The 27,983-nt window shown below is 51.7% G+C and overlaps 2 protein-coding genes across 14 annotated transcripts; both read right to left on the bottom strand.

Moving 5' to 3' along the window:
• Positions 1 to 24: 24 nt before the first annotated feature.
• Positions 25 to 7,432, bottom strand: OGG1 (8-oxoguanine DNA glycosylase). The gene is made up of 7 exons (XM_012760564.3): positions 6,947 to 7,432; positions 6,353 to 6,600; positions 4,586 to 4,765; positions 2,376 to 2,557; positions 614 to 764; positions 424 to 473; positions 25 to 163 (listed from the first exon to the last, which is right to left on the bottom strand). The coding sequence occupies exons 1-7, from the start codon at positions 7,051 to 7,053 to the stop codon at positions 74 to 76; spliced, it is 1,008 nt and encodes a 335-aa protein (XP_012616018.1). The 5' UTR covers positions 7,054 to 7,432; the 3' UTR covers positions 25 to 73.
• A 1,713-nt stretch (positions 7,433 to 9,145) lies between these two features.
• Positions 9,146 to 26,023, bottom strand: BRPF1 (bromodomain and PHD finger containing 1). Of its 13 annotated transcripts, none has more exons than XM_012760554.2 (14): positions 25,671 to 26,023; positions 23,098 to 23,706; positions 17,982 to 18,941; positions 16,690 to 16,852; positions 16,178 to 16,309; positions 15,188 to 15,334; positions 14,105 to 14,414; positions 13,460 to 13,783; positions 12,880 to 13,164; positions 12,246 to 12,393; positions 11,461 to 11,597; positions 11,240 to 11,358; positions 10,746 to 10,900; positions 9,146 to 10,006 (listed from the first exon to the last, which is right to left on the bottom strand). In XM_012760554.2, exons 2-14 carry the CDS (start codon positions 23,694 to 23,696, stop codon positions 9,823 to 9,825), a joined length of 3,663 nt encoding a protein of 1,220 aa, XP_012616008.1. In that variant the 5' UTR covers positions 23,697 to 23,706; positions 25,671 to 26,023; the 3' UTR covers positions 9,146 to 9,822. The 13 variants fall into 13 exon arrangements, with proteins under 13 accessions (XP_012616008.1, XP_020139877.1, XP_012616009.1 ...); XM_020284288.2 differs by having other exon boundaries at positions 13,460 to 13,780; XM_012760555.2 differs by having other exon boundaries at positions 15,206 to 15,334.
• Positions 26,024 to 27,983: the final 1,960 nt, after the last annotated feature.

The following is a 27,983-nucleotide window of genomic DNA, read 5'->3' as shown; positions in this document are numbered from 1 at the left end:
TCCAAGATGAGACTAGATGGGGATGGAGAAATGAATGAAGGGGATAGAATTCCTTTGCCCAGTGCCCTCCCACCTAGCCTTCAGGCCCTTTGGACCGCTTTCTGCGCTTTGCTGGCGGCTGCTGAGCGCAGTGGGACTGGCGTAGGTCAGCACTGAACAGCACCTGTGTGGGGAGGAGGACACCAGGGTCAGGGCTGGTGACAGTGTTGGTAGATGGAAGGGTCCATGGGGAGCAGAGGCAACACGAGTTTACTGGGGCTAGAGCTGGGGTGGCGGGAAAGTTCTTTAGGGTCACCTGGGGCAGTGGAGGTAATGGCAGAGTCCGTGGTGATGGGTTTCTAGAAGAGTCCACTGGGTGAGGGCTTGTGTAGAGGTCCTATCGGGTCTGGGCTGCAGAAGGAGGGGAAATCTAGGTACACTCACCGCTTGGGCCCAGCCAGCATAAGGTCCCCAGAGGCTCCGGAAAAAGTTTCCTAAATCAGAGGTGATGAAGTTAAATTAATTGGTCTCTTCTGAACAGAGGTAGGGTCTGAGTGAGAGGTGATTATGAGAGTGAGAAGTTTCTGCCGTCTCAGCCCACCGCCAGCCCCAGCATCCCAATCTTTCTCCTCACCCAGCTCCTTGTTGGTCTGGGGGCTCAGGCCCTTCGCCTGGGACGTGGTGGGGTGCCAGCCATAGTCACGCCGGGCGATCTGCCACACGTGGACATCCACGGGCACAGCCTGGGGCTTGTCTAGGGCCATCAGGCAGATGCAATCAGCCACCTTTGACAGACACAGAGTGAGTCCTTGAGGAGGAATGGTAGATCTGGCCAACATCCTGCTTCTAGCCCCCAAACCAGCTGCTTCCTCCTCCACTCTGAGGTTACTATTGTTCTATAATTCCAATCAACATGTACTATCTGTTAATAATTTTAAAAATAGCTGTAATAGAAACTGCTACTGCATGCACACCTGTGTAGACCAGGTTCTCAACATAGGAAAAAGGTATTGCCATACTCATTTTATAGACAAGATAACAGGCTCTGAAAGGTGAAGTGACTTGGCCAAAGTCACACAGCTGGGAACAAACAGAACTAAGATTTATGTTAAGCTGAAGTCCAGCTATTAAAATATTCTATTAAATGTTCTTTAATCAAAAATTCATTCTTGGCCAGGCACAGTGGCTCACATCTGTAATCCTACTACTCTGGGAGGCTAAGACTAGAGGATCGCTTGAGGTCAGGAGTTTGAGGTTGCTGTGAGCTAGGCTGACACCATGGCACTCTAGCCCGGGCAACAGAATGAGACTCTGTCTTAAACAAACAAATTCATTTTTTAAACCATACAGAAGTATAAAGAAGAAAAAGACAAAAGTCTAGGCTGGGTGCGGTGGCTAATGCCTATAATCCTAGCACTCTGGGAGGCCGAGGTGGGTGGATTGCTCGAGGTCAGGAGTTTGAAACCAGCCTGAGCAAGAGCGAGACCCCGTCTCTACTATAAATAGAAAGAAAATTAATTGGCCAACTAATATATATAGAAAAAATTAGCCGGGCATGGTGGCGCATGCCTATAGTCCCAGCTACTCGGGAGGCTGAGGCAGCAGGATCGCTTGAGCCCAGGAGTTTGAGGTTGCTGAGCTAGGCTGACTACACGGCACTCACTCTAGCCTGGGCAACAAAGCGAGACTCTGTCTCAAAAAAAAAAAAAAAAAAAAAAAAAAGACAAAAAAGTCTAATTCTCTATCTTATTGCTAGTTAACCCTGTACATGTAATTTTAAGAAAAGAAAAAAACAAAACATAGAAACAACTTCCTATTTGTTTCCCCTAGGGAACCACTATTAAGTTTCCTCCTCTAATTCCTTCTGGAAATTTCTGCATACGTATAGCAGCACATATATCCACCTGAACAAATGGCATTTCTAGAAATTCATTCAAAGGCAATATTCGTTTTTTGGGGGTTTTTTTGACACATAGTCTCACTCTGTTGCCTGGGCTAGAGTGCCGTGGTGTCAGCCTAGCTCACAGCAACCTCAAATTCCTGGCATGTGCCACCATGCCCAGCAAATTATTTCTATATATTTTTAGTTGCCAATTAATTTGTCTCTATTTTTAGTAGAAACAGGGTTTCGCTTTTGAACTCCTGACCTTGAGCAATCCACCAGCTTCAGTCTCCCAGAGTGCTAGGATTACAGGCGTGAGCCACCACGCCCGGCCCAAAGGCAAAATCCTTTATACTCTTTCTGCTCTCATAAAACATCTGCTTATATCCTTTGTCCTTCCAGCTCTGCCCCTGGAAGCCAACCGTCCACCTAGCTCTCAGGATTGCCTCATTTCCCACTCTCTTACTCTCAGTATGAGTGGAGAGGGCAGCTCCTACCCCACAGGGGCCCTCACCTTGGTGCCCACCCCGGGCAGGGCACAGAGGGCCTTGTGGGCCTCCTCGTAGGGGGCCTCCCGCAGCTGCTGCAGCCAGGCCAGCCCGCCCTGTTCTTCCAGGATGGCTCGGGCACTGGCACTCACGTAGTGGGCACGGTAGCCCAGGCCCAGCTTTCTGAGATGAGCCTCTACCTCCGGCCCTGTGGGGAGTCGGGAGGAAAGCAGGGGGTCAAGTCTTTCCTGTCCTCAGGCTGGTGTGTGAGCCCCCCACCCCACATAAATGCTTTTCTTAAATACCCCCTCCCACCTCACCACCTAGGAGACAGTAGCCACCTTTATGTGCAAAGGAAATGGTTAAAGCTTGGGTTCTGCCCCACTACAAATGTTTTCTGCGTAACTATTACTACGCACTGGGCACTGGAGCCCAACTCTAGTCCTGGGACTGGGAAGGACTTGCTGTTCTTCTCGGCTCCCCATTTGAGTTCTTTAATCTTTCCAAAGAGTGTGTCACACCCACGATCTAAAAAAATAACCATAGTAATAACAACAGCTTCTGTTATCAAGTGCTGGGTATCACACATTAGCAAAATGCTTTAGGTACATTACCATGCTGACTTTTCTCAAGAATCTCGATGACAATACTATTGTTTTCCCCATTTTATAGGGCAGGAGAAATGAGGGCTTAGCAGAGGTTAACTAACTTGCTTAAGAAGGACACGGGAAAGATGGGATCTTGCACCCAGGTCTGGGCAACCAATATCTTGTGCTCTTAACCCCTTGCCTTACAGTGTACTGCCTCATGACTCCTTTATTCATCCCCCAAACCCTTCTAGATACAAACTGTTATTCTATTCTACAAACAAGTTAAGATAAGCTTAGAGAAGTGAATACATTTCTTGAGGTCTTTTGACAACTAAGCTAGAAGCTAAGATTCAAGATCAGGTTTCTAAGCACTAAAAACATTCTTTTCTTTTTTTTGAGACAGAGTCTCTCTCTGTCACCTGGGCTAGGGGGCCATGCCTAGTTCACAGCAACCTCAAACTCCTGGGCTCAAGCAGTGCTCCTGCCTCAGGCTCTAAGCAGCTGGGACTACAGGTGTGCACCACCACACTGGCTAATTTTTTCTATTTTTAGTAGAGAAGGGGTCTCGCTCTTGCTCAGGCTGGTCTTGAACTTTTGAGCTCAAGTGATCCTCCCGCCTCAGCCTCCCTCCCAGAGTGCTAGGATTACAGGCGTGAGCCACATTCTCTTTTCTTGAGGTAGGCTGTCTCCTTGCTATATAGTCCCCAAGCACTTCCCATAGCTTTCTTCTCACATCTGCCAACTGATACACTTGCTACACAGGGCTGTGTGAAGCGCACGTGTTCTTGGATGCAAAATTGTTCGAGTCACTGTAGCGATAGCAGTTTGAATTTTACACATACTTCCTGAGTGCCAAACACTGTGCTAGGTGCAGTATGTGTATTCCTTTATTCAACCCTTGGGACAGCTCTGTTAGGTAGATGCTATTATTATCCCATTATGCAGATAAAGAAACTGAAGTATAGAGATGCTAAATAATGTGCCCAAGTGATAGAGCTGAGATTCAGATCCAGGAAGTTTGTCTCTAGAAGGCATGCTCCTGACGCCAAACTACTGTAAACTGCATACAGATGTTTTTCTGATGAGGTACTGAAACCACTGGGCAAAATCCACAGACTAGTGAGGTGCTGACATTTCAGGGACGAATAGGGAAGATGAGGAGAAACTGGAGCTGACCAGACCAGGCAGGGTGGTTCTGTATGGGGGCAGTTTTGGGGAAGGCAGGAAGCCTTGAGATATAGTAACCAAAGAACTGAACAGTTCCTAAAAGCTAAGCAGGCCGGGCGTGGTGGCTCACGCCTATAATCTTAGCACTCTGGGAGGCCGAGGCAGGCGGATTGCTTGAGGTCAGGAGTTCAAAACCAGCCTGAGCAAGAGCAAGACCCCATCTCTACTATAAATAGAAAGAAATTAATTGGCCAACTAATATATATAGAAAAAATTAGCCGGGCATGGTGGCGCATGCCTGTAGTCCCAGCTACTCGGGAGGCTGAGGCAGGAGGATTGCTTGAGCCCAGGAGTTTGAGGTTGCTGTGAGCGAGGCTGACGCCATGGCACTCACTCTAGCCTGGGCAACAAAGCGAGACTGTGTATCAAAAAAAAAAAAGCTAACCAAAGGCCTAGGGGTAGGGGACCCACCTACTCACCAGCCAGGTCCTGCAGGCTAGGGAAGCCATGGTAGGTGACATCATCAAGCTGTATGAGCCGAGGTCCAAAGGCCTGGCACAGCCGCTCCACCATGCCAGTGATGCGGGCAATGTTGTTGTTGGAGGAACAGATGAAAGAGAAAAGGCATTCAATGGGGTCCTGTCGCAGCAGTCGCACACCTGGGAACCAAAAAGGCAGTGGGGAGGAGAAGCACTTGCCATCAGGAGTGGCATCCTCTCACCCTCAGATCAGACCCTAGGTATCAGGGCTCCAGGTGAGAATGAGGGATAGCATTGTTAGAGAAAGCAACACCAGCTGGGCGTGGTGGCCCCTGCCAGTCATCCTAGCATGCTAGGAGGCCGAGGCAGGAAGATCGCTTGAGGTCAGGGGTTCAAAACCAGCCTGAGCAAGAGCGAGACCCCGTCTCTGCTAAAAACAGAAAGAAATTAATTGGCCAACTAAAAACATATATACAAAAAATTAGCCGGGCATGGTGGCGCATGCCTGTGGTCCCAGCTACCCGGGAGGCTGAGGCAGTAGGATCGCTTGAGCCCAGGAGTCTGAGGTTGCTGTGAGCTAGGTTACACCACAGCATTCTAGCCCAAGAAAAAGAGCGAGACTGTCTCAAAATAAATAAATAAATAAATAAAAAACAAAGCAACACCAGACCTCTTTTTTTTCTTTGAGACAGAGTCTCGCTTTGTTGCCCAGGCTAGAGTGAGTGCCGTGGCGTCAGCCTAGCTCACAGCAACCTCAATCTCCTGGGCTCAAGCGATCCTGCTGCCACAGCCTCCCAAGTAGCTGGGACTACAGGCATGCGTCACCATGCCCGGCTAATTTTTTTCTATATATATTAGTTGGCCAATTAATTTCTTTCTATTTATAGCACAGACGGGGTCTCCCTCTTGCTTAGGCTGGTTTTGAACTCCTGACCTCGAGCAATCCGCCCGCCTTGGCCTCCCAGAGTGCTAGGATGACAGGCGTGAAGATGACACTGCGCCCGGCCGTCACCAGACCTCTTATCATTCCTCACAGCATCTTGTGAGAACTGAGTTACCATATCACTCTACAGAAAAAGAGGCCACAATGTAATCACCATGAAGGCAAGAACTGTGTCTATTTTGTTTGTTGCTGTATCCCCAGTCATATGGCAGATACTTTGTATATATTTACAAAATGAATGAAGTAACTAGTCCCAGGTCACACAGCCAGGAATGGGCTCAATATCCTTGTCACTTCACTGTGGTGATCAGTAGGATAATAATAATAGTAATAATTGGCCACACATGGTGGCTCACATGTGTAATCCTAGCACTTTGGGAAGCTGAGGATTGCTTGAGGCCAAGAGTTCAAGACCAATCTGAGCAACATAGTAAGACTCTTACTCTACAAAAAATAAAAAAAATTAGCCAGGTGTGGTGACGTGCAAGTAGTCCTAGCTACTTAGGAAGCTGAGGCAGGAGCATCGCTTGAACCCAGGAGTTTGAGGTTACAGCAAGGTATGATCACACCACTGCATTCCAGCCTGGGTGACAGAGTGAGACCCTATCTCTAACAACAACAACAACAAAATTAAATAAATAGTAATAATAATTACTTTGTGCTGGGCACTATTCTAAGCGCTTTATATGTTAGCTCCTTTAATCCTCATAAAATTCTACAAAGTAGATAGTCTACATCTTACAGATGATAAAACTGAGTCACAGAGAAGTAACTTCACCAACGTCCAAGTACCCCCTAACCCCTGCCCTAGGCCTTGGACTCACCTTGGAACTTCTGAGCTACCTCTTGGAAGTGGGAGTCCACGGAACCCCAGTGGTGATACAGTTGAGCCAGGCAGACATCTAGCTGGAAGTAATCGCGGACAGCCTCCAGCTCCTCCAGTGTGGGCCTGCCAACCCAGCCCGCGTCCCCCCGGTACACAGTGCAGTAGAGCTTCTCTTCAGTTTGAGTCAGCGTCCACACTTGGTCCGCCAGCACACCACTCCAGTGTGCAGGGCTTTGCTCCCTCCACCTAAGTCCATAGGTACACAACAGCCTTAGCAGCACTCAGTTTCCCTTCCTGCACCCTTTGGGATCCCTCCCATCCTATAACCACTCCATTTACAAAACTGATTTAATTGCAAAGTAAAAGAGCTATCTTTTACGTCGGTTACACCACTGGGTCCATACAACACCAATGCACACACGACCTCTACTAGATAAAGGAGGTAAGAGGCTGGCTATCCATGCCTGCTTCCTCTTCTGTACCCTGGAGTTTCTTCTATCACCCCCAAAATTCTTGTGCACCCACGGCCGGCAGCGCTGAGAGTCAGGAGCCAGGGCTCCCTGGGAGGGGCCTCCCAGGGGCAGTCACTCACCGGAAGGACTGGCCAGAAGCCAGAACCAGGTCCAGGCGCAGCTCGGAGAATGGACACGGAATGGAGGCCCACAGGGCCGGGGCGGAGGCCAGAGTTCGATGCCCCATGCTGCTGGGCTAACACGTCCCCGCCCACTCGGAAGCGGACTAACTCCGAGCCCAGAGACCACGTCTCTTACGGCTTCACCCACTGGGTCCTGGCTTCTCAGTCTCTGTTTAAGGCCCCGCCATATTCCACCAGATGCCTCCACTACCTGCGGGCCCCTCGCTTCGCGCTTTGCCAAAGTCCCGCTCCTCCCGCTCTGTCCCCACCACCTGTCCCAGTCCTCCCCCTTTGCTGAGGCGCAGGCCCCGCCCCCGCCTCCCGGCGTCTCCTCCCGGGCCTCTGGGCACTCGCATCAGTTCCCGCGGCTGCCCAGACTTTCGGAAGCGCGCGCAAACGTGTTCTTCCGGCTCCTCCGGGGAGCCGACCTCACCATCACCGGAAATACGGCTCAAGCGCCGTTTATTTGACCCAGAGGTAGCCAATAGGAGGAGGAAGGGGGCGGTGCCAATGGGAAACAGGGCGTGGCGGCGCGCGGGCGGGGCTCTCCGAGGCGCCGAAGCGGTTGGCGCGCGCTGGGCTCCCCGCCGGCTATTGGCCTCGTTCTCTCTCGGGCTTCGCCGCGCTCCGCACGCCGCCGTGTCCCCGCCCGGCGCCCGCGGGCCCCGCGCAGAGCGCGCCCTCAGGCCCCCATCTTCCTGACTGGTCTCTGAGCCCTTATCCTCCTCAGGGCCGTCGGTCCTCAGAGCCGCACCGTCCCCCAGCCCGCCCTCAGGGAGCCTTTTCTCCACCAGTCTCCTCAGAGTTTCAGACATTCGCCCTACCTGGGCCGCCTCCCACGAGCCCTCTGAGCGCCGCCGAGAACCGGACCGGACACGGCTCCGGCCCCTCGCCCCTCGGGAAACGTCTCCGGCGCGTCTCCAGAGGATTCTCGTCAGCGTTCGCCCGCTAGGCTCGCCCCCTCCGAGGCCCTCTCGCCGGGCCTCCACTTCGCGGACGGGCGTCCTCACAGACTTCGCGCCTTCGGAGGCCTGTCTCTTCGAGAATGTTCCGTCGGGGCCGGCCGCAGCCCTCAGGCGGCCGCAGCTGCTCCCTTCAGGCCCGGGCGTGCCTTCAACGACGTCCCGCCCGTTTGCACCGCTGCGCCGCCTGCCGGATGGGCCTGTGCGGGGCGCTCTCTCTGGCGGGGCTCACTAGGTCGCGTCCAAGTACCGGTGTGTGGCCTCGGGGCGGCCACCTGGACCGGGGAATATATATTCTGTGACTTCTTCCCTTCTGGAGGAACAGGAAGCTAGGGGCCATGAACTTTATCTGGGGCCATTTTTCACCTCCTTGCATAATACCTGAGTACACGAGACTGCAAGTTCTTGAAGGGCTAGGTCTGCAGCTGATGGCTCTTTGTGTCCCACCCGCAGTGCCCAGCAGCGCGCACCTGTCAGCGTCAGACCTGCGTGGTCTGTGTCTCAGTTCTACTCGGTGGCAGCCATTTCCTGTGGCTGTCTCTTGCAGGCGTGGCATCCCACGGGTGCCTGGCACTCGGGAGACACCCCTTCAATAAATACTGGCGGGGTCAGAAAAGCTTGCGGATAAGCGGAAGAGCAGCCCTCCACATCCACGCTCCGTCCCCAGTTAAAAGCAGGGGAAGGTCTCAGCTGTGGCGACTCCGAAGCACTGGAGCCACTCCACCGGCAGAGAACGCGAGGCCTCGGAAGTCTGAAGGAATCAGCAGCTAGCTGACTCTTCCTCCGGCAGTTCAGCGTACTGGTTGAAGAGCCCACTTTGCAGACAGATAGACCAGAGTTCATAATCCTAGGCTCTACGGCTTCCTAGTTGTGGGAATTTAGGCAAGTTACTTAATTTTTCTAAACCTCAGCATCTCTGTGGAGATGCTTAGCCTATGATTAAAGTACCCCATAGTTACAAGGATTACATAAAACTGTGTTATCTAAAGGTGTGTGGCACAGGGCCTGCCACTCAGTAAGTGCATGAGAAATGGGAGCTCTCATAAGGTCTCTGTTGTTGTCTTATAAATGCAGCATGCACAGCAGTCAGCAACCATTGGACCCAATTAGGTACCATCCTTGGGACACAGAACTTCCCTTTGTATCCCTTTGCTCTGGCAAAAGGCAAGAACAAAGAATTCTAAATAGACAGAAATATTTTCTAAGAATCAATATATTTTCTTCCTTTGAAATAAATACAAACCAGTTTGAAAGGTGGGGGGTAAATCTATGGGAAAGAGAAGAAAAATGGGGACAGGCCCCAGTCGTTTTTTTTTTTAGTACCAAATGACTCTGGCGCGACCCGGAAACGCAGTTACAAATGAGAATAATTTAAATTCTCCGATAATTACAGTATTTACAACAGCAGGGGAGGGGGTCACCTAGTGCCCCTCTTCCGGGCTGGACAGACATCAATCCCACTGCTAGGCTGGGCAGATGCCCGCTCACCTCACCACCTGTAGGGGCCTCAGGCCTCTAGGCAGTTGCGGATTCTCCTGGCATGAGCAGGCAGAGGTGGTGGGATGGCCTGTTTTATGCAGTGTCCTAACCTTGGCCCACCACCCTGCCCTACAATACCGTGAGGTCTCTGGAGCTCTTTCTGACCTGTGGGACCTCCCTTCTCCTTGCACTGAACCACCATGGGCCCTTGGAGTGTTCTGTACAGTCCAGCTGCACTCAGGGCAGGAGGGACCTCCCCTACCCAGCTTCCCCTGAGAACTGGCCCCAAGACCAGGAATGAGTCAGTGCAGAGGCCGGTGCCACTCCGGGACAGTGAGCTAAGGGGAGGAGAGAGGTCATAGGGCACTGCAGGTTGGGCTGTGTTGGGCAGTGTCAATCACTATCGCTGGTCTCACTGCTTTGCTCGCCCTGCACCTTGCTGCGGTGTTGCAGAGCCCGGTGGTAGGCGATCTGTACTGACTTGCGGATGTTGGACTTGCGGCCCTCCAGCATCTTCTCCTTGTCTAGGTCCTGGTTCACACCCAAAGGAACCAGCTTGGTCCTGGGCAGCCACTGCCTATAGGACAAGGTAAAGATAAGTAATAAATTATCGCAGGGAGAACAAGTACCAGCCTTCCTCCCTCTATTCTCTAGAACACACTTCCTGAGTGCCTACTCTGGCCAGACTCTGTGGTGGGTACTGGGGTTACAGAGACTAATAGACACAGTCCCTGCGCTCAAGGGTCTGCTCATAATCTAGTGATGAAAGAGCCCAGTCAACAGATATATTGGAGGTGGCAGGGAGGGTAGGTAATCATAGGGTGTTTATAGGTACAAAAGGAGGAGCCCTGACCTAACCAGAAACAGGCAACCTATTCTAAGGGCTCCAGGCAGACTTTAATGAAACTGAATATCCTGTGCAGACAGTTAACAAAAAGACTACGTATGTAAAACAAGGATTCAGAGTCTGAATGTTTATTCCTGCTTTACCCTCATCTTGTCATTGTGGAGGCAGAGATGGGAAAACTAAGTCTAGAAGCCATCTGAGTCTGGGCGGGGAGCCACCCCCATATTTGTTATAGTCACTGATGGTCCTTTGGTTTCTAGCTGCAGCTGTTTGTCAGCTACTGCCCACTCAGCCCCGCACACTCATGGTCAATACAACCTGTTTGCTCAAAATCCGTTCTAAGTCCCCCCTCCACTGATCTGTGATAGTCCAGTCTGTCTGTTGCTAGAGTTCCCTGGCAATTTGCCCCAATACCACACTGGCCTGCATCTGTGGCTTTGAGTCACCAAATGCTCCCTTCCTTTCTTACCAGGTTCGTTTGTTGTCAAAGAAGAGGACGAGGTAGAGATGCTCTCGGGCTTCCTGGGTCATCTGCTCCCCCAGTTTCAGCACCTCCAGGGGGGGCACAGGAATGGGAACCCCATGGTGGAACATACCTTCTCGGGGCATCTTTGGATCAATGATCTAAGGGTGTAATAAGAGCATAGTTTGATTCAGTCCACTTCCTAAGGCTTGTCCAACCCAAGAATTTGTAGATTACATCTGAAGCAGGGACAGAGAAAGGTTATCATGCTACTAGGGCTGCGACGCTGACTCTTAGCTTCTTTCCATGCTAAATTATTTCAGAGTTCAAGGGGCAAAGATAAGGGAAAAGGAAAGACAGAGAAACTGGCTGCCCACCAGTCAATCTGCCAGGGAACCTTCTGTCCCACAGCTCAGCAGAGAGTAAGAGACATCTGCTAACTGTAAGTCTGTGTTCTGGGGTTAGAAAGCAAGGGTATGACGAGAGTAGTGGAAACCTACCAGAGCCGGGTATGATGGATACCCTCGGCATTTGGCCCACACAAGGTCCAGAGCGTCCAGGGGGGAGTCCTCATCCTCTGACAGCCAGCCAGCTCCCCGGCCCAGACTCTTCCTCACCACTTCACAGGAATGGGAGAGAGAAGGTGGATCAGCAGCTGGGGGACTGGCAAGGCCTTGACAATGGGTTCCCAGCAACCCTGGCCTTGGGCAAGGGTACTTACTGCTGTGGCCCACGCCGCGGCCAGTGCCCACGGAGTAGGCCTCATTCTCAGTGCCTGAGGTATCCTCACTGCTGTCCTCTGGGAATGTGCCCCGAGAGAAAGAGGGCTTGCCCCGGCCTTGTTTTGAGGGTGTTGTGCTGTGGACATGACAATGGATCAGTCAGCATTTTTTCAGGATGGCGTAAAAAAAAAAGACAATGGAGAGCACAGCTCAACAGAGGGGAAGAACGGGGAGTGACATGGGAGGTGTCTTCTCCATGTTAAGCTCCCAGGGTCTGAGACTTTTGGATAGCAGAGGCTAAATGAGGAATTTCAAACTCAAATGCCCTCAGGGACTAGGCTGGTGATCTGACTGAGGTGGGCTGGAGTGAGCAGTGGTGGAGAAGAATGCATGCATTGTCTAAAAGAAGTATTGGCCAGATTTGACAGATCTTCTGATTTTTAAAGAGTATACAGAGCCTAGGAATTTTATGTGGCATGTCTGGATCCATCTCTTAAAAACACCCTGCTGGCCAAACAAAATATGTTTATAGGTCAAATCCAGGCCACAAGGCATTAGTTTATGCCCTCATCTCTAAACCATCACCTTAACCCAGGAAGGTTCTCTCTGTTCCATAATGGTGAAACTGATTTATCCCATTTATTTTGCAGAGAACGTTTGGTTTGAACCATCTTAATCTACGCTGAGATGGCAGCCACCCCACTTCCAATACGGAAACCGGGGAAAGCCCATGAGCATGGGAAGGGCATCCACAGAGGCTGGCCTTGATCTGGAGAGCTGGTACCTGGTTCGGTCTGAGGCAGCGCTGCTGCTGCTACTGCTGCTGGACTCTGAGTCTGAGCTACTCCGGGGGAGGCTGCAGTCATTACGGTACACCAGGAAACTCTTCTTCACCGGCTGGTTTCCACCACTGAAGCCATTGGTTGGTAAGTCTTGGGTGGGAGGATGAGGAGGAGGGAACGAACCGGTCAGGAAGGTATAGATCAGAGATGACATTGGTAAGAGGGACTTTGAGCTTGGGTTCCCCTTCTGTGCTGGAAAATTCCTCCAAGCTTGGCCAGCGGATCTAGCTCTGGGCAGTGTCTACCACAGTTGTACATAGCCCTGCCCAACCCTTGCTTCCCAGGGCAGCTATCGGCCTTAGGACACAAATGGCTTAAAGGGCAGGAGATCCCCAAGGAAGGTGAGAAGAGAAAGGTGAAGTGATACAATGGGGGTTGGAGGGGGCACCCTGGGTGGGAATCTAGCTGGGTCAGTGTCTCCGTGCCTCAGTTTTCCCGACTGTAAAGTGAGTGGATTGGGATTAAAGGATTCCTAGGGGCCCTCACAGCTCTTTTATGGGCAAATAAAGGGATAGCTGGGAAGAATGGCAGCCTTTTTGCTCACTCTCTTGGGGGCTGGGTGATGGTGACGCTCACCCATTGGGGGGTCTTCTGTGGACTTATCACTGTCGCTGTCTGAGCTCGAACTGGGCCGGGGGCTCCTACCCCGCTTGCGCTGACGCAGGGAGCCCATGATGGGGAGCTGGGGGGGCCCCACAGGACTGCCTCCGTGGCTGGGGGTCATCTGGCTCTCCCGGTTTTTGGGGGGCCGGCCCGGCCTCTTGGGCGGTCCAGCTGTCTTCGGGTTCTTTTTGGAGAACAGAACTGAGGTTCTCCTGCCCACCTCATGTGCGGGGGTTGAGGACATGTTGGGACCCAGGCCTGGAGCAGAGAAAGAGAGAAGGAGAGTTGGTGAGGGCCCGATGTGAGAAGGATAGAGATCCAGGGTCATTACTCCTGCTAGAGTTCAGGAAATGATTTTGGGGGTGTGGAATTTGTAACAATAAACTCTTGTACAAATAGCCAGAGAGGCAGTTAAGAGGCCCCTGGTTGGGGGATAAGAAAGAAAGTACAGCCAGCTGTGGAGGGACCTCTGCCAGGGGTGGCAGGGGTGAGTATGTGCTGCAGAGCCAAAGTGTGACTGGCTCTGGGGTCCACCTTGCTATGGGATTCAGACCTTTGCTTGTCTCCTGGCTGCTGCTCTCCTCCGCGGCACTGTCTGTCTGCCCATCCTTGTCACAGGCTGCTGGGTGGGGTGTCAGACTACCCCGGCTCGAGGGGCCGTGCCGCTCAGGCCCCTCCCGGCCAGTCTCTCGCTGGTGGGCAAGCTTCCGCCGCAGCGCCGTCATCTCTTTCTTGATCATCTTTGCACGCCGGGAGCGGCCCACACTCTGCTTGCTAGCATTCACCTCATCCAGCCGCTCCAGCAGCAACTTCAGCTGCTCTTCCATGGGCAGGTGCTTCTGATTCTCCAGCAGGACCAGCCGTTCTTCCTCTGCTGCTAGGGATAGGGTTGGGAGGAAAAGCTCAGACTCAGGGCAGCCTCTGGGCCCCTAGAACCTGGGCAGGCAGCAAGAAACCCACTCTTCCCCCCTCAGCTTCTCACCAGGAACAGCTGTAAAATAGCAGCACCAAGATGTGGAATGGCGGGCACTGCTATCCATTCCCAGGGTGGCTTCTTGGGGAGCATTCCTGGGGATAGCTTGCCACTGCTCAGCCTAGCTCCTTTCTGCCTACACTGCCTGCTCCCAGGAGGGGACTTTTGGAAAGCTGTCCATCCCTGGCATTGGCCTCTTAAGTGTGTGTGTGACATATCACCCACCATCTTCAGCGTGGTGTGGGGCCTCATCTCCAGCCAGGCTGTGGGGGATATGCATGCCCGTCTCAAAGTCAATGCCCATTTTTTCTGCCTGGCGCCGGGCCTGGCGGAGCACAGCACCACCCTGCTCACGGAGCCGCACTGCCGCCCGGTAGAAGATGGTGTCCTTGGCATTATACTTGAGGCAGTTGCTGACGATAAGGTTGAAGTCCTCCTCAAAATCATCAAAGTTCAGGTAGCGGTAAGCCTCCAAGTTCTGCTTCATGGTGAAAAAGTCCATGGGCTTTTTGATGTGGTCTAGGTAGTCAGGTACCTGGGAGAGCAGGGCAGGTGTGTCTAAGTGGAGATATGTTCCTCAATCCCCAAACCCTCCTAACAAGCCCCCATGAAATGCATCCAGCAACCTCCTCCCACCACAGTTGGAGGCAGGCACTTAGCACAGGGGAAAGGAGAGGTGGATTCTTGTCCTGACTTTACCAGTCACAAACTGTGTGACCTTGGCAAGTCTCTTGACCTCTCTAGGCCTTCTTTTCTTCTGGAGAATAGTGATGAAAGTACAGCCATATCTACCTCCTAGAGCTGCATGAGGCTTCACTAGGAAAACGACTAGGGGAATTCTCTGAAAAAAACACGACCTTGCATTCCTACAGCTCTTTTTTTACTTATCAGTAAGACTTTATATAGAGAAGCTGCGGCTTCAGGCCTCTCATTTTATACCTTTTAGATAGAAGAATCTGCCAGTCGGACCTAGGGCTTCAGAGCTGGTTCTTTAGGTGCTGAGCCTTCTAAAGTCTCCGTTCTAGGGTTCAGCACCCCAAAAGTGTCTTCCTGCCCTAGGATTATTCATTTGGCAAAACTCAGTCCCTGCCTCTGAGGAAACGGTGCAGACTGCCTCCCATTATGGGCCCTTGGGGTGTGACAGAGATAAGACAGAGTCTAGGTCACACAGGTGGCTTCTGTTTATCCTGCCCCAGAGCCACCAGCCCCTCTTCAAGGTTCCCACCTAGTCCCTGGCCCAGACCTGCAGCAAGGGTCCAACTGGGAGAGGAACAGAAAGAAGGTGGAGTGAGGGGAAGGGATTCTTACTTCGTCCAATTCGGTTACCTCAGACAGAGGGACCGGCTCGCTGAAGATGTTGCCTGTGTCCTTCTCTTGGAGCTGTTCTAAGGTTTTGCGAAGGAGGATGAGGAAAGGGGTCAGCTGCATCTCCATGGCAATCTGTTGGACCTTGATCTGACAGAAAAAAGGCCCGATCAGCCAGGCCCAGGGCAGTCCCCTGGCACAAAGGTCTGAGGAGATGGTCCCAGCTGGCTTGGAAACTTGTCTTCCTTCCCACACCCACAACTGGGTGTACTCACTCAGGTCTACCTTCTATAAGACCCCACCCAATAAAACCTGCTTCACCCACTCTGGTCTTCCCCTTCCTCAAACTCCCCCTACCAGCTACCTGTATCACACAATTTAGGATTCTGTTCATACTCTCCCGTGTTTCTATCTTTTATTTATTATTATTATTATTTTTTTTTGAGACAGAGTCTCGCTTTGTTGCCCGGGCTAGAGTGAGTGCCGTGACATCAGCCTAGCTCACAGCAACCTCAAACTCCTGGGCTCAAGCAATCCTACTGCCTCAGCCTCCCGAGTAGCTGGGACTACAGGCATGCGCCACCATGCCTGGCTAATTTTTTTCTATATATATTAGTTGGCTAATTAATTTCTTTCTATTTACAGTAGAGACGGGGTCTCGCTCTTGCTCAGGCTGGTTTCGAACTCCTGACCTTGAGCAATCCGCCCACCTTGGCCTCCCAGAGTGCTAGGATTATAGGCGTGAGCCACTGCGCCCGGCCTTATTTATTATTTTTATTTACTTTTTTTTCTTTTTTTTTTTTTACTTTTCTAGTTTATACAAGCAGAAATCCAAACTCTCCCATGTTTCTAGTAGGCTTGAGAGCACACTGAGCCCCAGGAGATCTGACTCTAGCATCGTCCCTGTTGCTTGCTGGCTGGGGGACACACACTTCTTCTTTTCCTTTGTCTGTTTTCTTCTTTGTAACATAGAGCTGGCCCAGTAACACTCACCGTCTCCCTTTTGAGTTTCTCCCGCTTGCGGATCAATTCCACCAGGAGCCGAGCTCGCTCCAGGTCATGCCGGAGCCGCTGCCAGGACTTGAGCTGTTCTTTGAGGGCCCAGTTCTTATCCTCAGAATCTCTCTGTAGGGGCAAAAGGAGGATCAGGAGATGAGAGAGCCAGAGGAAAGGCCTAAGGGGAGGAGAGAGCCCAGGAAACTTGGGGGAAGGGCAGGCCAAGCCAAAGGAGGGAGCACAAGAATTTACTGGTAGCTCCTCAACCTATGTGTCCCCAGAGCCTGGCATAGAGTAGATGCTCAGTATGTGTTTGCTGAATGAATAAATGAACACAAAGGAACAACTTTCCAATGAGCTTATAACCTATAAGGATTTTATGCTGAGCCTGGTTTGAGGGCTAGCTTAAAGAAGGAAACAGCCTACGTCCCCTGACACTGGAAGCTACAGTTGAAAATCTCCGTCCTTGTCTCCCTGGCCCCAGTTCCACAGGGAATTGGACGCAGTACCCCAACTTGGTCACAGTTCCTCTGAGACTGCAGGTGTGTCTGCAGGCGACGTAGCAGTGGAACCCCGTTCCGGGACTGCCGCTTCAGTGTCCAATAGCTGTGCAGCCTCTGCATGAACTGGCTCTTCCTTTGGATGGTGAGGCGGTTGGTGATTTTACTGAGCCTGGGAGGCAGGGAACAAAGAGAAAACCTGTTGGGCCATGATTCTCTCAAACAGAACAAGGGGTCTCTGGCCAGTGAGAAAAGGGGAAATACACTTCTTGCCAAAAAGGCCTGGGACTCTGGGCTTATGGGAAAGAAGAGTGAGTGGTACCATTGATACCACTGCAGCAGACAGGAAACCAAACTCCCAGCACAAAGCCAGCTCCCTAACCCTGTACACCAGGGGGTCAGGGAGTTCTGCCCTGAGACTGCTTTAGTCACTACTGCACCCCACAGTACTAATTGACCCTGGGAGCCCCACTCAGACTGAGCCTTTGAAGTTTTTTTTTTTGAGACAGAGTCTCACTCTGTCACCCAGGCTAGAGTGCCGTGGTGTCAGCCTAGCTCACAGCAATTTCCAACTCCTGGGCTCAAGCAATCCTCCTGCCTCAGCCTCCCGAGTTGCTGGGACTACAGGCATGTGGCACCATGCCTGGCGAATTTTTTTTTTTGTATATATATTTTTAGTTGTCCAATTAATTTCTTTCTATTTTTAGTAGAGATGGGGTCTCGCTCTTGCTCAGGCTGGTTTTGAACTCCTGACCTTGAGCGATCCATGTGCCTCGGCCTTCCAGAGTGCTAGGATTACAGGCGTGAGCCACTGCACCTGGCCTTTTGAAGGTTTTTAGATAAAGTACAATTGTATGACAGAAACCTATAAATTAAATGAATGGCACAAGAGAGTTAAAAATAACAGGCGATCACAGCCCAAATTAGTGGCAGTAATCACTTCACAACTTAAGTGTTCCCTTCCCCTCTCTTCATTCTATTTCTCTTTTCATAGTCAGATAATTTCTTCCATTATGGCTGTTCCATCCTCTTTCTATCAAAAAGGAAGGGGAATTTAAAATATGTTAGGTATACCAGATAAAGTTTGATATTTATGGCTCTTACTGTGAAAAGTCAAGTGACCTGCTAAAGATAACCTCTTTTGGAATTTGGTGGGTTTTTTTTCTTTCTTTTTTACTTCTATGCAGCTCCTGATATGAAGAAGGAAACCTAGCACTGCCATTTCACTCAGGGGGCTGTCAGTTCCTCTCGAGGAGGGCCGCTTCTTCCCTCACCTGCCTGTCCATCTGCTTCCCACATACCTGTGTGGTGGGATACAGGGCACTGACACCACAGGTGCTGCTGCCCGCTTCTCTGCCAGGATCTTCCGTGCCTTCTTCATCTTGATCCGGGATTTAGCCTTGGCCTTCTTGACTTTCTCTGAGCTCCAGCCCTTACCCTCATCCTCCTCTTCATCCTCATCCTCCTCACCCTCACTGTGGGACAGGGCGGGCAGGCGGCGCGCTGAACCTGGGGGCGTGTGGATGTCGCAGTATGCTGTCTTTCGGACACTGAAGGATGTGCCGTTGGCACCTGTCTCCCGCACAGGCTCCATCTTCATATAAAGGCCAGCCTGCTGGGCGCATGTCACGTGGAAGGCTGTGTAGCAGTTGGCCTTGTGGCACTGGATGCAGGCCCCTGAACCCCGCTGTTTGCAAATGTAGCAGGTGAGCTTCCAGCGAGCTGGTGGGATGTGCTCGATGCTGTCAATAGGCTCTAGGAAGACTGTGTTGGCAAAGCAGACCTCGGGGATCCACAAGGCACAAACCACGTGGGCCCACCGCCCGTCATCTGTCTGCTTGAAGGCACCACCCTTGTTGGGGCACAGGGCACAGTCCACAGCACGGGAGGGTGACTGCAGGCAACGGCGGCACAGCCACTGGCCCTCAGGGATATAGGGGACACCGTAGCACTCCTGGTGCACGGCCAGGTTGCACATGTCACAGAAGAGGATGACATTGCTGTTCTGGCACTCACCATCATTGCAGATACAGCAAACAGCATCCTCGTCCACTAACGCATTGGGGTCGCCTTTATTATGACTCTCAAAGTAGGACTCCTTTTCCAGCCGGTCCATTAAGTACTCAAAGATCTCCTGTGGAATGGGACTCACACCCTCTGTCTTCCGACGCTCATTCATGATATCCAGCCAGATGTAGTCCTCCTCATCCATGTCATACTCTACTTCCTCATCCAACTCCTCTGCAGACTTCTCAATGTACCTGTGGTGCACACAGGGAGCTCAGTGACACATGGTTGAGATTTCCCTCCCTTAATGACAATGAGTCATATTTGCCACCGAGCACTTACTCTGTGCCTGTGCCTTTACATGTGTTGTCTTGTTCCATCCTTGCCTTAACCCAGGTGCTACAGATACTATAATCATTCCTATTTTGCAGAAAAGGAACCCTAAGGCTTGGGGAGGTTAATCCACCTGCCCCAGCCCACTTGTAGAGCTGGAATGCGAACCCAGGCCTGCTACTCCAAAGCTTGTGTCCTAGCTGCTCTATGACACTACCTCCCTGGGTTGCAGAAGCTCAGCCAGACTCCTCTAAAGGGAGGAGGGTGAGGCAGCTAGGACCCATTGGGATAGTCCAGATATGTGCAAAGAATCTGGGGAAGAAGGATGTCACTGGCAAATTATAATTTAAGTCATTTTAGCACTAGCTGGCAGGGCATTGACTAAAGCTGCAGTAGGTCTTCTCTCAGCTGCTGCCATCATCAGTTCAGAGATCCATCAAACTCTAGGTACTATGTTTGCTCTCTGGATAGCCTTGAGAGATAATGATCGTAACAGCTAAGACTTATTGAGCATTTACTATGAGTCAGGCATTGTGCTAAGTTATTCTTCCCACAGCCACAGGGTCAATGTTCTTACTGTCTTCATTTTGTAGATAAGGGAATGGAAGCTTTGAGAGGTTGATTAACTCTCCAACACAGACAGGCCACATAACCAGCGGGTAGCAGAGCTGGACGCATTCAACTTCCAGCCTTGGTGCGCTTAACCTCCACCCTGTAGTACTCACTGGGCTGACAGGCCTGGAGTGGAGAGCTGCTCCAAGTGCTTGTGATACACAGCAGGTGCCCCATGCTCTTGCCATACCCTAAGTGGCCTGAACCCCAGATACTGTATTACAAAGGAAAGAATGGGGCTTCAGCCTCTAAAAAACATGGTCTTACTAATAAATCTTGCCTCTGTCACGTTGTGACCTTTAAGACATCACTGCTCTTCTTTGAATCTCGGTTTTCTTGATGACCGAATGAGGATACTACTACTGCACTACTACCTTCTCACAAAGACTCTGTCAGGATTGTAGGGAATTACAAAAATTAACAGGCTAAATCGAGTGGCACATAGAGAGCCCTAGAAAAACATTAGTTCTTATCTCTCCTCTCCTCTTTTCATGTGGGAAATGGAGCTCTGGCTGCCAGAGCAGGCTGGGTGCCCATAGGCTCTGGGGCCATACTGCGAGGCCCTGTATGACCATGGGTACGTGAGCTAAGCTCCCTGGGCTCTGGTTTCCTCAGCTGTAAAGCAGCAACACTCATTAGAACCCACTTGACACAGCTATTGTGGGCATTACATGAGTTAATATTGGTGAAGTGCTTGTAACAGTGCCTGGTGTGGAGCAAATACTCAATAAATGTTAACACCTTAGCTTCTGTATAGCCCTTACCCACATTCCTTGCATTACAGCTGTTTATGTCTCTAACTCCTCCACTACACAGTACAGAAAGGAACCATGTCTAATTTACTACATAGATACAGGCATTCACTGTTCACTTGAAAAACATTTTGGGGGTAGAAGGGAAGGAGAGACTAAAACATTGTCTGCAGGAAGCAGCAGCTTTTTCCTTTTCCCTTTACCTCTTCCCCAAGGTGACTGCAACCTCCCCATCTTTGAACAAGGGTACGACTCAGGGCTAGTGTGAACCATCTGGCTACTTCCAGGCCTTGGCATCAGCTCTCAAGCACCAACTCTCACCCTATTCTCTGCCATGATACACATGACATTATGTGATGGTGCATAACATACTCCCACAGGCACCCAGATTACAGGCTGTGGTACAGATAAGGTAGGCTGCATGTCGTGTGCAATTCCCGGCACACCAGCTAGCATGCCACACTATCTCACCCCTCAACGAACCGTATAGGAAAGCAAGAAAGGAAAAAGTGATGGTACTAGAACGATGACCTCAAAGCTTAGCAAATTTATATAAAAAGTAAATCATTTCCAAATGTTGGACAGTTTCACTAACAGTGGTAACAAATTACATGCAACATACCTCTCCACTATGCATAGTGCATCACATGAGAACTGCTCCCCTGGGGAACAGATCTGATCCCCAGGAGGAAAGAGTGAATCTGAGTGGAGGGAAGAAGAAAAGGAGCTGACCTGGGCTGCCTGTTAGAGCAGCGAGAGAGAGAAAGAGCCACTGGGAGGGAGGGACGGCCCAGAGAGAGCCTGTGTGTTGGGGGTAGGGGTGCAGGGTAGGGTGGAAGTGGGCATGATAGTCATGGCTAAGAGAAAAGAGAAAGAGAGTGTAAAGCCAGAAGGAAGAAGAGCTAGGCTAACAAGAAGAAAGAATGGAAGAGAGAAAAGAGGGAGACTGCCTAAAACTCAAACTGGGAAGAAAAGAAATTGGCATACTGGGCCATATTGCTTATGTTCCCACAGATTCGCTTTTAAAGAACTGAGATTTAGGCCGGGCGCGGTGGCTCACGCCTGTAATCCTAGCTCTCTGGGAGGCCAAGGCGGGCGGATTGCTCAAGGTCAGGAGTTCGAAACCAGCCTGAGCAAGAGTGAGACCCCGTCTCTACTGTAAATAGAAAGAAATTAATTGGCCAGCTAATATATATAGAAAAAATTAGCCGGGCATGATGGTGCATGCTTGTAGTCCCAGCTACTTGGGAGGCTGAGGCAGCAGAATCGCTTGAGCCCAGGAGTTTGAGGTAGCTGTGAGCTAGGCTAACGCCACGGCACTCACTCTAGCCTGGGTAACAAAGTGAGACTCTGTCTCAAAAAAAAAAAAAGAATTGAGATTTAACATAACATCATGTAGACTTCACTTTTGGTAAAAACTGCTTTTCATTTAAAAGCCTTTATGACAAATCCTTCTCAGAGGTCAGGCTATCTGATTAGTTGACTACAAAGACCACTGCTTAACTAACTCATCAGAATTCCCTCTTTGCCTTGGGTGCAGACTCTGAGAGTTTTACACTTGGTTTTTGTACCATCCTTCAGCAAGGATTTCTGCATACAGTTTCACTGCTCCCATTCCTTTATCTTTTACTTCATGTTAAAGGAATTTAGCCTTATTATACTCAGACTTCAGTAGGAGCCACTGTGACTAACTTTGGAAGGCGTAGGGTCCAAAGAAACAATTAAATGAAATAAATAAAAGGGCCACTGGAGGAGTATGAAACATAAGACGATGAAAATGCTGCTGAAACACACTAAAGCAGTGGTCCCCAACCTTTTTGCCACCAGGGACTGGTTTCATGGAAGACAATTTTTCCACGGTTGGTGGGGGGAGGAAGGAGGGGTGCACAGGGTAGGGGAGTTCAGGCAGTGATGTAAGTGATGAGGAGTAGCTATAAATACAGAGGAAGCTTCACTCGCTCACCTTCTGCTATGCAGCCTGATTCCTAGGTTTCATGGATGACAATTTTTCCATGGATGGGTGGGTGGCGTGGGGGAGGCAGAGCTCTGCAGCCCGGTTTCTAATAGGCCACAGACCAGTACCGGTACCGGTCTGTGTCCTGGGGGTTGGGGACCACAGTGCTAAAGGATGAATGATAAAAACAGAAAAAAATGAAAGCAGATTTACAAACTGCTTTAGGACCTTATGAAACAAGTGACCTAGCCTTCCACCTGCAGACTGGCAGAGGAATACTGCACCTGCTCTGCAGACGGGTCACTAGAACATCAGAAGCTGGATGCATTCTGAAAGCCACACAGGGAGGGAGCGAAGGGGGTGGGGGAATCAGAAACAGTGTTTTTTGGTACCGTGGAAATAGTGCAGCTTTGGAGTCAGAGGGACCTGGGTTTTGAATCCCAGTTCAGCTGTCTATTGGCATGTGGCTTTAGATAAGTCTGGCAACCTTTCATGACCATGGTTTCCTTATCTGTGAAATGAGAACAATACCTACCTGAGGAGTGGCTATAAAGCACTGAATGCAGGGCTTGGCATGTGGCGGTGTAGAACACGTGCCACCATTAGCAGGGGTACCATTCCTCCTACTGCCCTGACAGGGTCACTACTCTTTCGCTATTCTTATGCCTGCTACTCTCCTATCTGTGCCTGTCACCTCTCTCTGGCTCCTGAGCCCTCCTTCAACAGTCTTCCAGAGTCGGGAGGTAGAGGTGGCCTTACCGGTAATAGGAAGTTGGCCGGGGTGGGGCATCAGGGGTGTCCTGCTCCAGCTCCCGATATACCACCTCTGGCAGCTTGGGAGTGGTGCTTGCAGAAGCATTATGGTGGTGGTGATGGTTAGAGTCCTTACGCTTCTCTTTATTCTTATGCTTGCCTGACTTGGGAGTAGCAGCTGGCGTTTCAGTGTTCTCCTTGTTGCTACCGTTCTCAGGGGCCTCCTCGGGGGCTTCTTCATCCTCTGACACCACATCCAGGTTGTCGAAGATGCTGATGCGGTGGACGCGGCCGTGCAGGTCCACTTCTACCATGCGCTGGGCCTGTGCGTAGCTCATCACCTCACGGCTTGGTGACTGTGACACCTCTGAGGGGCTAGGTGACTGCTTGTTGGCTGGGCGTGACTGGCGCCCCTTCTTCTTGTGCTTGCGGAGCGGGGTCTGCTGCGGGGGTGGCGGATTGTCGTGATCATAGTGGTACAGGTGGTACTCAATACCACTGTAACTCTTGTAGACCTTGCGGCAGGTCTCTATGGGGCACTCGTATGGTGGCTTAGTTGCCCGCAAGTTGTGGCAGAAAGTCTTCACGTCAAAGTCCACCCCCATGCTGTCACATCTAGAATACACAGATCAGTTAGCACAGGCCCAGGGAAGAGTTCCTGGCCACATGTATCAGAGACCCCACTCTCTCCCCGTCCTCTCTCCCCAGGGGTCACCAGGTCCCGGCCAGCCCACCTCGACAGTGTCTCCAAGTGCCATCTCCTCCACCGAGGCCCTAATCTGGGCCCTCATCACCTCTTGCCTGGTCACCCTGCCTGATGTCTCAACTCCTCTAGCCCAATCTTACATATGTGGCCAGAATGGTCTTTCTACCCAGTAGCAATTATCAGGCCAGTCTCTTGACTAAAAGCCTCCTGATGCTCCCGTTTCTTCAGGATATTATCCAAGTTGTCTATGGTAACATTCAAGGAGCTCCTTTCTAGATTCTTTTTACCAGGTACAGCTGTTTCTGTCTACACATGGCAACTTGCCATTCCCTGAATATTTTAACCTCTCATTCCTACAAAATGATCTCTATTTGGAATGCCCTCCATCCTCTCTGACTGGCAAGCTTCTACTCATTTTTCAAAACCCAGTTCAAATGTCACTTCTGTTATTATTTCTTTGATTCTGCAGTGGGAAGCTCTGTTTCCACAGTGTTCCATTCTCACCTCCACCACAGTACTTGCCACATTCAAAGTTCTTTTTCTCCTCCCACTAGACTGGGAGTTGTGCAGTGCAAACAACAAAGCCTGTCCACCTCTATATCCCCTGTACCTAGCATGCACTGGACACTTAGTTTTTGGCAGATGAATGAAGAGCTGAATGAGGGGATCACCAAATTTGGAGCTGAGAGAGAGGGGATGAAGACTAGTTTTACCTCATGTAGAAGTCTGAATGATGGCCAATGATTTAGTTCTGGCAATTACTGGATTACAGAAACAATTAGTTTATTTCTGAGGTCTTTATAGGGAGGCTCACACTGGCCCAGGGACTGGATAGGGAGATGTATTGTAGAGCCAAGTGAAAACCGAGGTCATTTAGTCAGTGATATCAGTAGGTATTACATTTGAGCTCCTTATTCACCCATTCATGAAACATCAATTGAAGGCCTACCAAGTGCCAGGCCCCAAGGATACAAACAGGAACATGACAATCTAAGAATGCTCAGCTCCATGCTGGTCCTCGGGGGCTCTCCCTTCCCCCTCTCCAGTGTTCCTGGAGACAGCAGATGGCACCAGCCCCCAGGAATTCAAGCTTGGTCAGAAACTGTCCCAATTTCTCGGCCTGCTTGAGTTCAACAATTCAGCTGGGGGCTTGGCAAACCCCAGCTAGGCATAGCCAGCCACCCTGAGCTCCCTGACAGTGACCCCTCTGGCCCCTCTCCTCCTGTGCTTAACCAGGAAAGTGGACTGCTCCAGCTCCTCTCTCAACAGCCCCTGACTTTCACATCAATAAATTTACACGTTCAATTCCAACCAGCTTCTAGTTCCCACCTACAGCTGTGTCTTTAAACACAAACCAACCAGAGGTACAAACAAACTCTCCTCTTTCCAAGCTGGGTCCCAGCTGAACGCGGCGGCTCTGTTGCCCTAGCTTCAGAAGTAGCACAGCTCACCCAGAATGTCCCGTTGGGACCCGGCGGCAGAGGCACAGGCGAGGGAGAGCTTAGACCTCAAAGCCCGCGGGGACGGCCTGGGGCCCAGGGGTATGGCGGCTGGAGGAAGTAGGGGGCGGAGGCCAGAGGGACAGGGCCCGGCCCCGGCGGAGCCCGCAGCCCTCTCTCCCGGATGCGGCCGCATTTCCCCTTTGTCGAAGTGTAACAAGTTAAACAAGGCTCTCCTCCTGCCATTGGCCCAGGCAGCCCCCAAGGATACACTGTTGCCCGGGGATGCGGGCTGGGAGAGAATGCACTGTCAGTTCTCTCAGCTGGAGTAGCCCAAGAGGTCCCCGGGCCAGACGGCTCAGTGCGCGCCCAGCAAAAGTAGCCTCACCCTTCCCCACCGGCCACTCCCGCCCCGGTCCCGGGCCCGCACTCACCGGCCACCTCGAGTCCGGGCTCATCGCCGAGCGCGCCCGCCGGGGCTCCAACCCCCGCTTGGGGAGGCCGGCGGGGAAAGTCGGGCCGGGAAGGGGTAGCCCCAACTCCGGAGACCGTGGACCTCGCCACCCCGGCCCCCTGCAGCCACACACTCTGGCCCCAGCTGCCCGGGATTCCCGCGCTGACCCCTGCTGCTCCCGGTCCGCCGGCGCCCCGGTGTTTCAACTCCGCCGGCCGCCGCCCGTTTCGCAAGCCCCTGGGTTGCCGGAGCTCGGGACCCGGCGCCGCTGGAACAATGGAAGCTCCCGGCGGCAGCGCGGGGACAGCGACGGCAGGGACCGTGGCGGCAAAGGCAGTGGCAGCGGCGGCGGCAGCGGCGGCGGCGGCGACGGCGTCTGCGCAGGGTAAACGCGGCGCCGCGGCGCTGCCGAGCTGCACTTTCGTCACGGGTCCCGGACCGCCCGCTGAGGTCCGAGAGGCCGTGCTCTGGGGCTCGGAACGGGCCCCAAGACACCGCACAGGGCTCCTCGAGCGCCTCCATCTTAGAGCTGAGCTTCTGGAGACCGAAGTCGCTGCGCTCGGGATCCGGGGTCGTTGAGCCGTTTGTGGCGAATCTGCGGCCGCAGACGGTGCGCGCGGGGCTGGGCGTGAGGAGCCCGCCCTTCTCCCCTCCCCCTCCACCGCCTCCTTCCCTGCTCCCTCCCTCTGGCTGGCGCCGCGGCTGCGCTCCGGACTTGCCTCGGGCCTCCAAGGAGGGCGGCGAGGCGGGGCCAGAGCTGCGGGGCGGGGCCGGGGCGGGGCCGGAGCCGCGGGGACGTGGCCTGGCGCTGTGGGCGGGGCTTGCCGGAAGGGGCGGGGCCCAGTCCGGAGAGTAGCGGAGTAGAGTGCAGCTAAACGGAGGAGTGAGCCTCAAGAAACAGGGCGGAGTTTGGGGTGGGCCCGGACGGTGGAGCTGGCCTGGGAATAAAGGACCGAGCTGAGAACAAACGACGCGAGGCTGAAGGGAAGGGCGGGCCTTGGGAAAGGCAAAGGGGCGGGGCTACAGCGGAAAAGGCGGGCCGGTGAGGGATAATTGGGCGTGACCAAGGGAAGGAGCTCGGGAAGGTGCAGGGGAGGGGCTGGAGGGAACCTGTGGATCTGCAGGAAGGGCCGGGTTTGAGGTCGTGCAGGGGGCTTGTGGGTGTGTATGGTAAAGTGGGGTTCAGGTGCCGGGAATGCTGTCGGTTGGCAGGGAGACGCTGCATGGCTACAAGTTGCTGGTTGGAAGGTTTCAAAACATGAATAGCTGATTTATTGTGACTGAGCCACTTCCTAGCAATGTGAACATGGGCAAGTTGTTAAATTTTTCCTCGAGTTCCTCATCTTAAAACGGAGCTCGAAAACTCTATAGTTCTTGGGGGCTTCGGGGAACTTGGATGCTAAGGAGACATCCTTGTTAAACAATGCTTTGTCATGAAAGAGGAGCATGAAAGGGTCTACCAGGATTTTGAGGCAAAGCCCAAAGCATCCGAAAGCTTCTATTTTATCTTAATGCAAACTTTGCCTTTGACCCCCCTAAAATGTATGTTGTCATACATGGTGTTTTCCAAAAAGCATCCCAGTAAATTTGACACTCCAGGAAGACATTTGCTGGTTAAGATCTTGGGATCTGAAGTCAAACTAATGAGTTCTCATAAAGAAGTGACTTATCCTCTCGGAACCTCAGTTTCCTCATGTTTAAAATGGTAATAATATATAGTACCTACTCTCACAGGTCTGTTATGAGAATTAAATGAGATGGTGCTTGTAAATCACCTAGCACAGTGTTTGCTATGTAGTGAATGTGAAAAGAAAATATTAGCTGTTGTTATCCTCTTTAATCAAAAATTTCACAATAGGTGGGCAAGGTGGCTCATGCCTATAAGGCTAGCACTCTGGGAGGCCGAGGCAGGCGCATTGCTCGAGTTCAGGAGTTCGAAACCAGCCTGAGCAAGAGCAAGACCCTGTCTCTACTATAAATAGAAAGAAATTAATTGGCCAACTAATATATATAGAAAAAAATTAGCCGGGCATGGTGGCGCATGCTTGTAGTCCCAGCTACTCGGGAGGCTGAGGCAGCAGGATTGCTTGAGCCCAGGAGTTTGAGGTTGCTGTGAGCTAGGCTGACGCCACAACACTCACTCTAGCCTGGGCAACAAAGCAAGACTCTCTCTCAAAAATAAATAAATAAATATTTAAAAAAATAGAAAGAAATTAGCTGGACAACTAAAAAATATATATATATATGTATAAAATTAGCCAGGCATGGTAATGCACACCTGTAGTCCCAGCTA

The sequence above is a fragment of the Microcebus murinus genome, chromosome 28 (assembly GCF_040939455.1).
Source record: "Microcebus murinus isolate Inina chromosome 28, M.murinus_Inina_mat1.0, whole genome shotgun sequence".
NCBI lineage: Eukaryota > Metazoa > Chordata > Mammalia > Primates > Cheirogaleidae > Microcebus > Microcebus murinus.
This window is presented reverse-complemented; position numbering and strand designations above follow the sequence as displayed.

Bases quoted from the DNA above. Each gene is read 5' to 3' on its own strand.
- BRPF1 (XM_012760552.2), bottom strand. From the start codon at position 23,696: ATGGGGGTGGACTTTGACGTGAAGACTTTCTGCCACAACTTGCGGGCA. The intron at 18,942-23,097 runs GTAAGGCCACCT...TGTGCACCACAG, and splicing joins CGGCCAACTTCCTATTACCG to GTACATTGAGAAGTCTGCAG. The intron at 14,415-15,187 runs GTAAGAATCCCT...CTGCTCTCCCAG, and splicing joins AGGTAACCGAATTGGACGAA to GTACCTGACTACCTAGACCA.
- OGG1 (XM_012760564.3), bottom strand. From the start codon at position 7,053: ATGGGGCATCGAACTCTGGCCTCCGCCCCGGCCCTGTGGGCCTCCATT. The intron at 4,766-6,352 runs GTGAGTCCAAGG...TTTGGTTCCCAG, and splicing joins GGTAGCTCAGAAGTTCCAAG to GTGTGCGACTGCTGCGACAG. The intron at 474-613 runs GTGAGGAGAAAG...CCTCTGATTTAG, and splicing joins CCAGACCAACAAGGAGCTGG to GAAACTTTTTCCGGAGCCTC.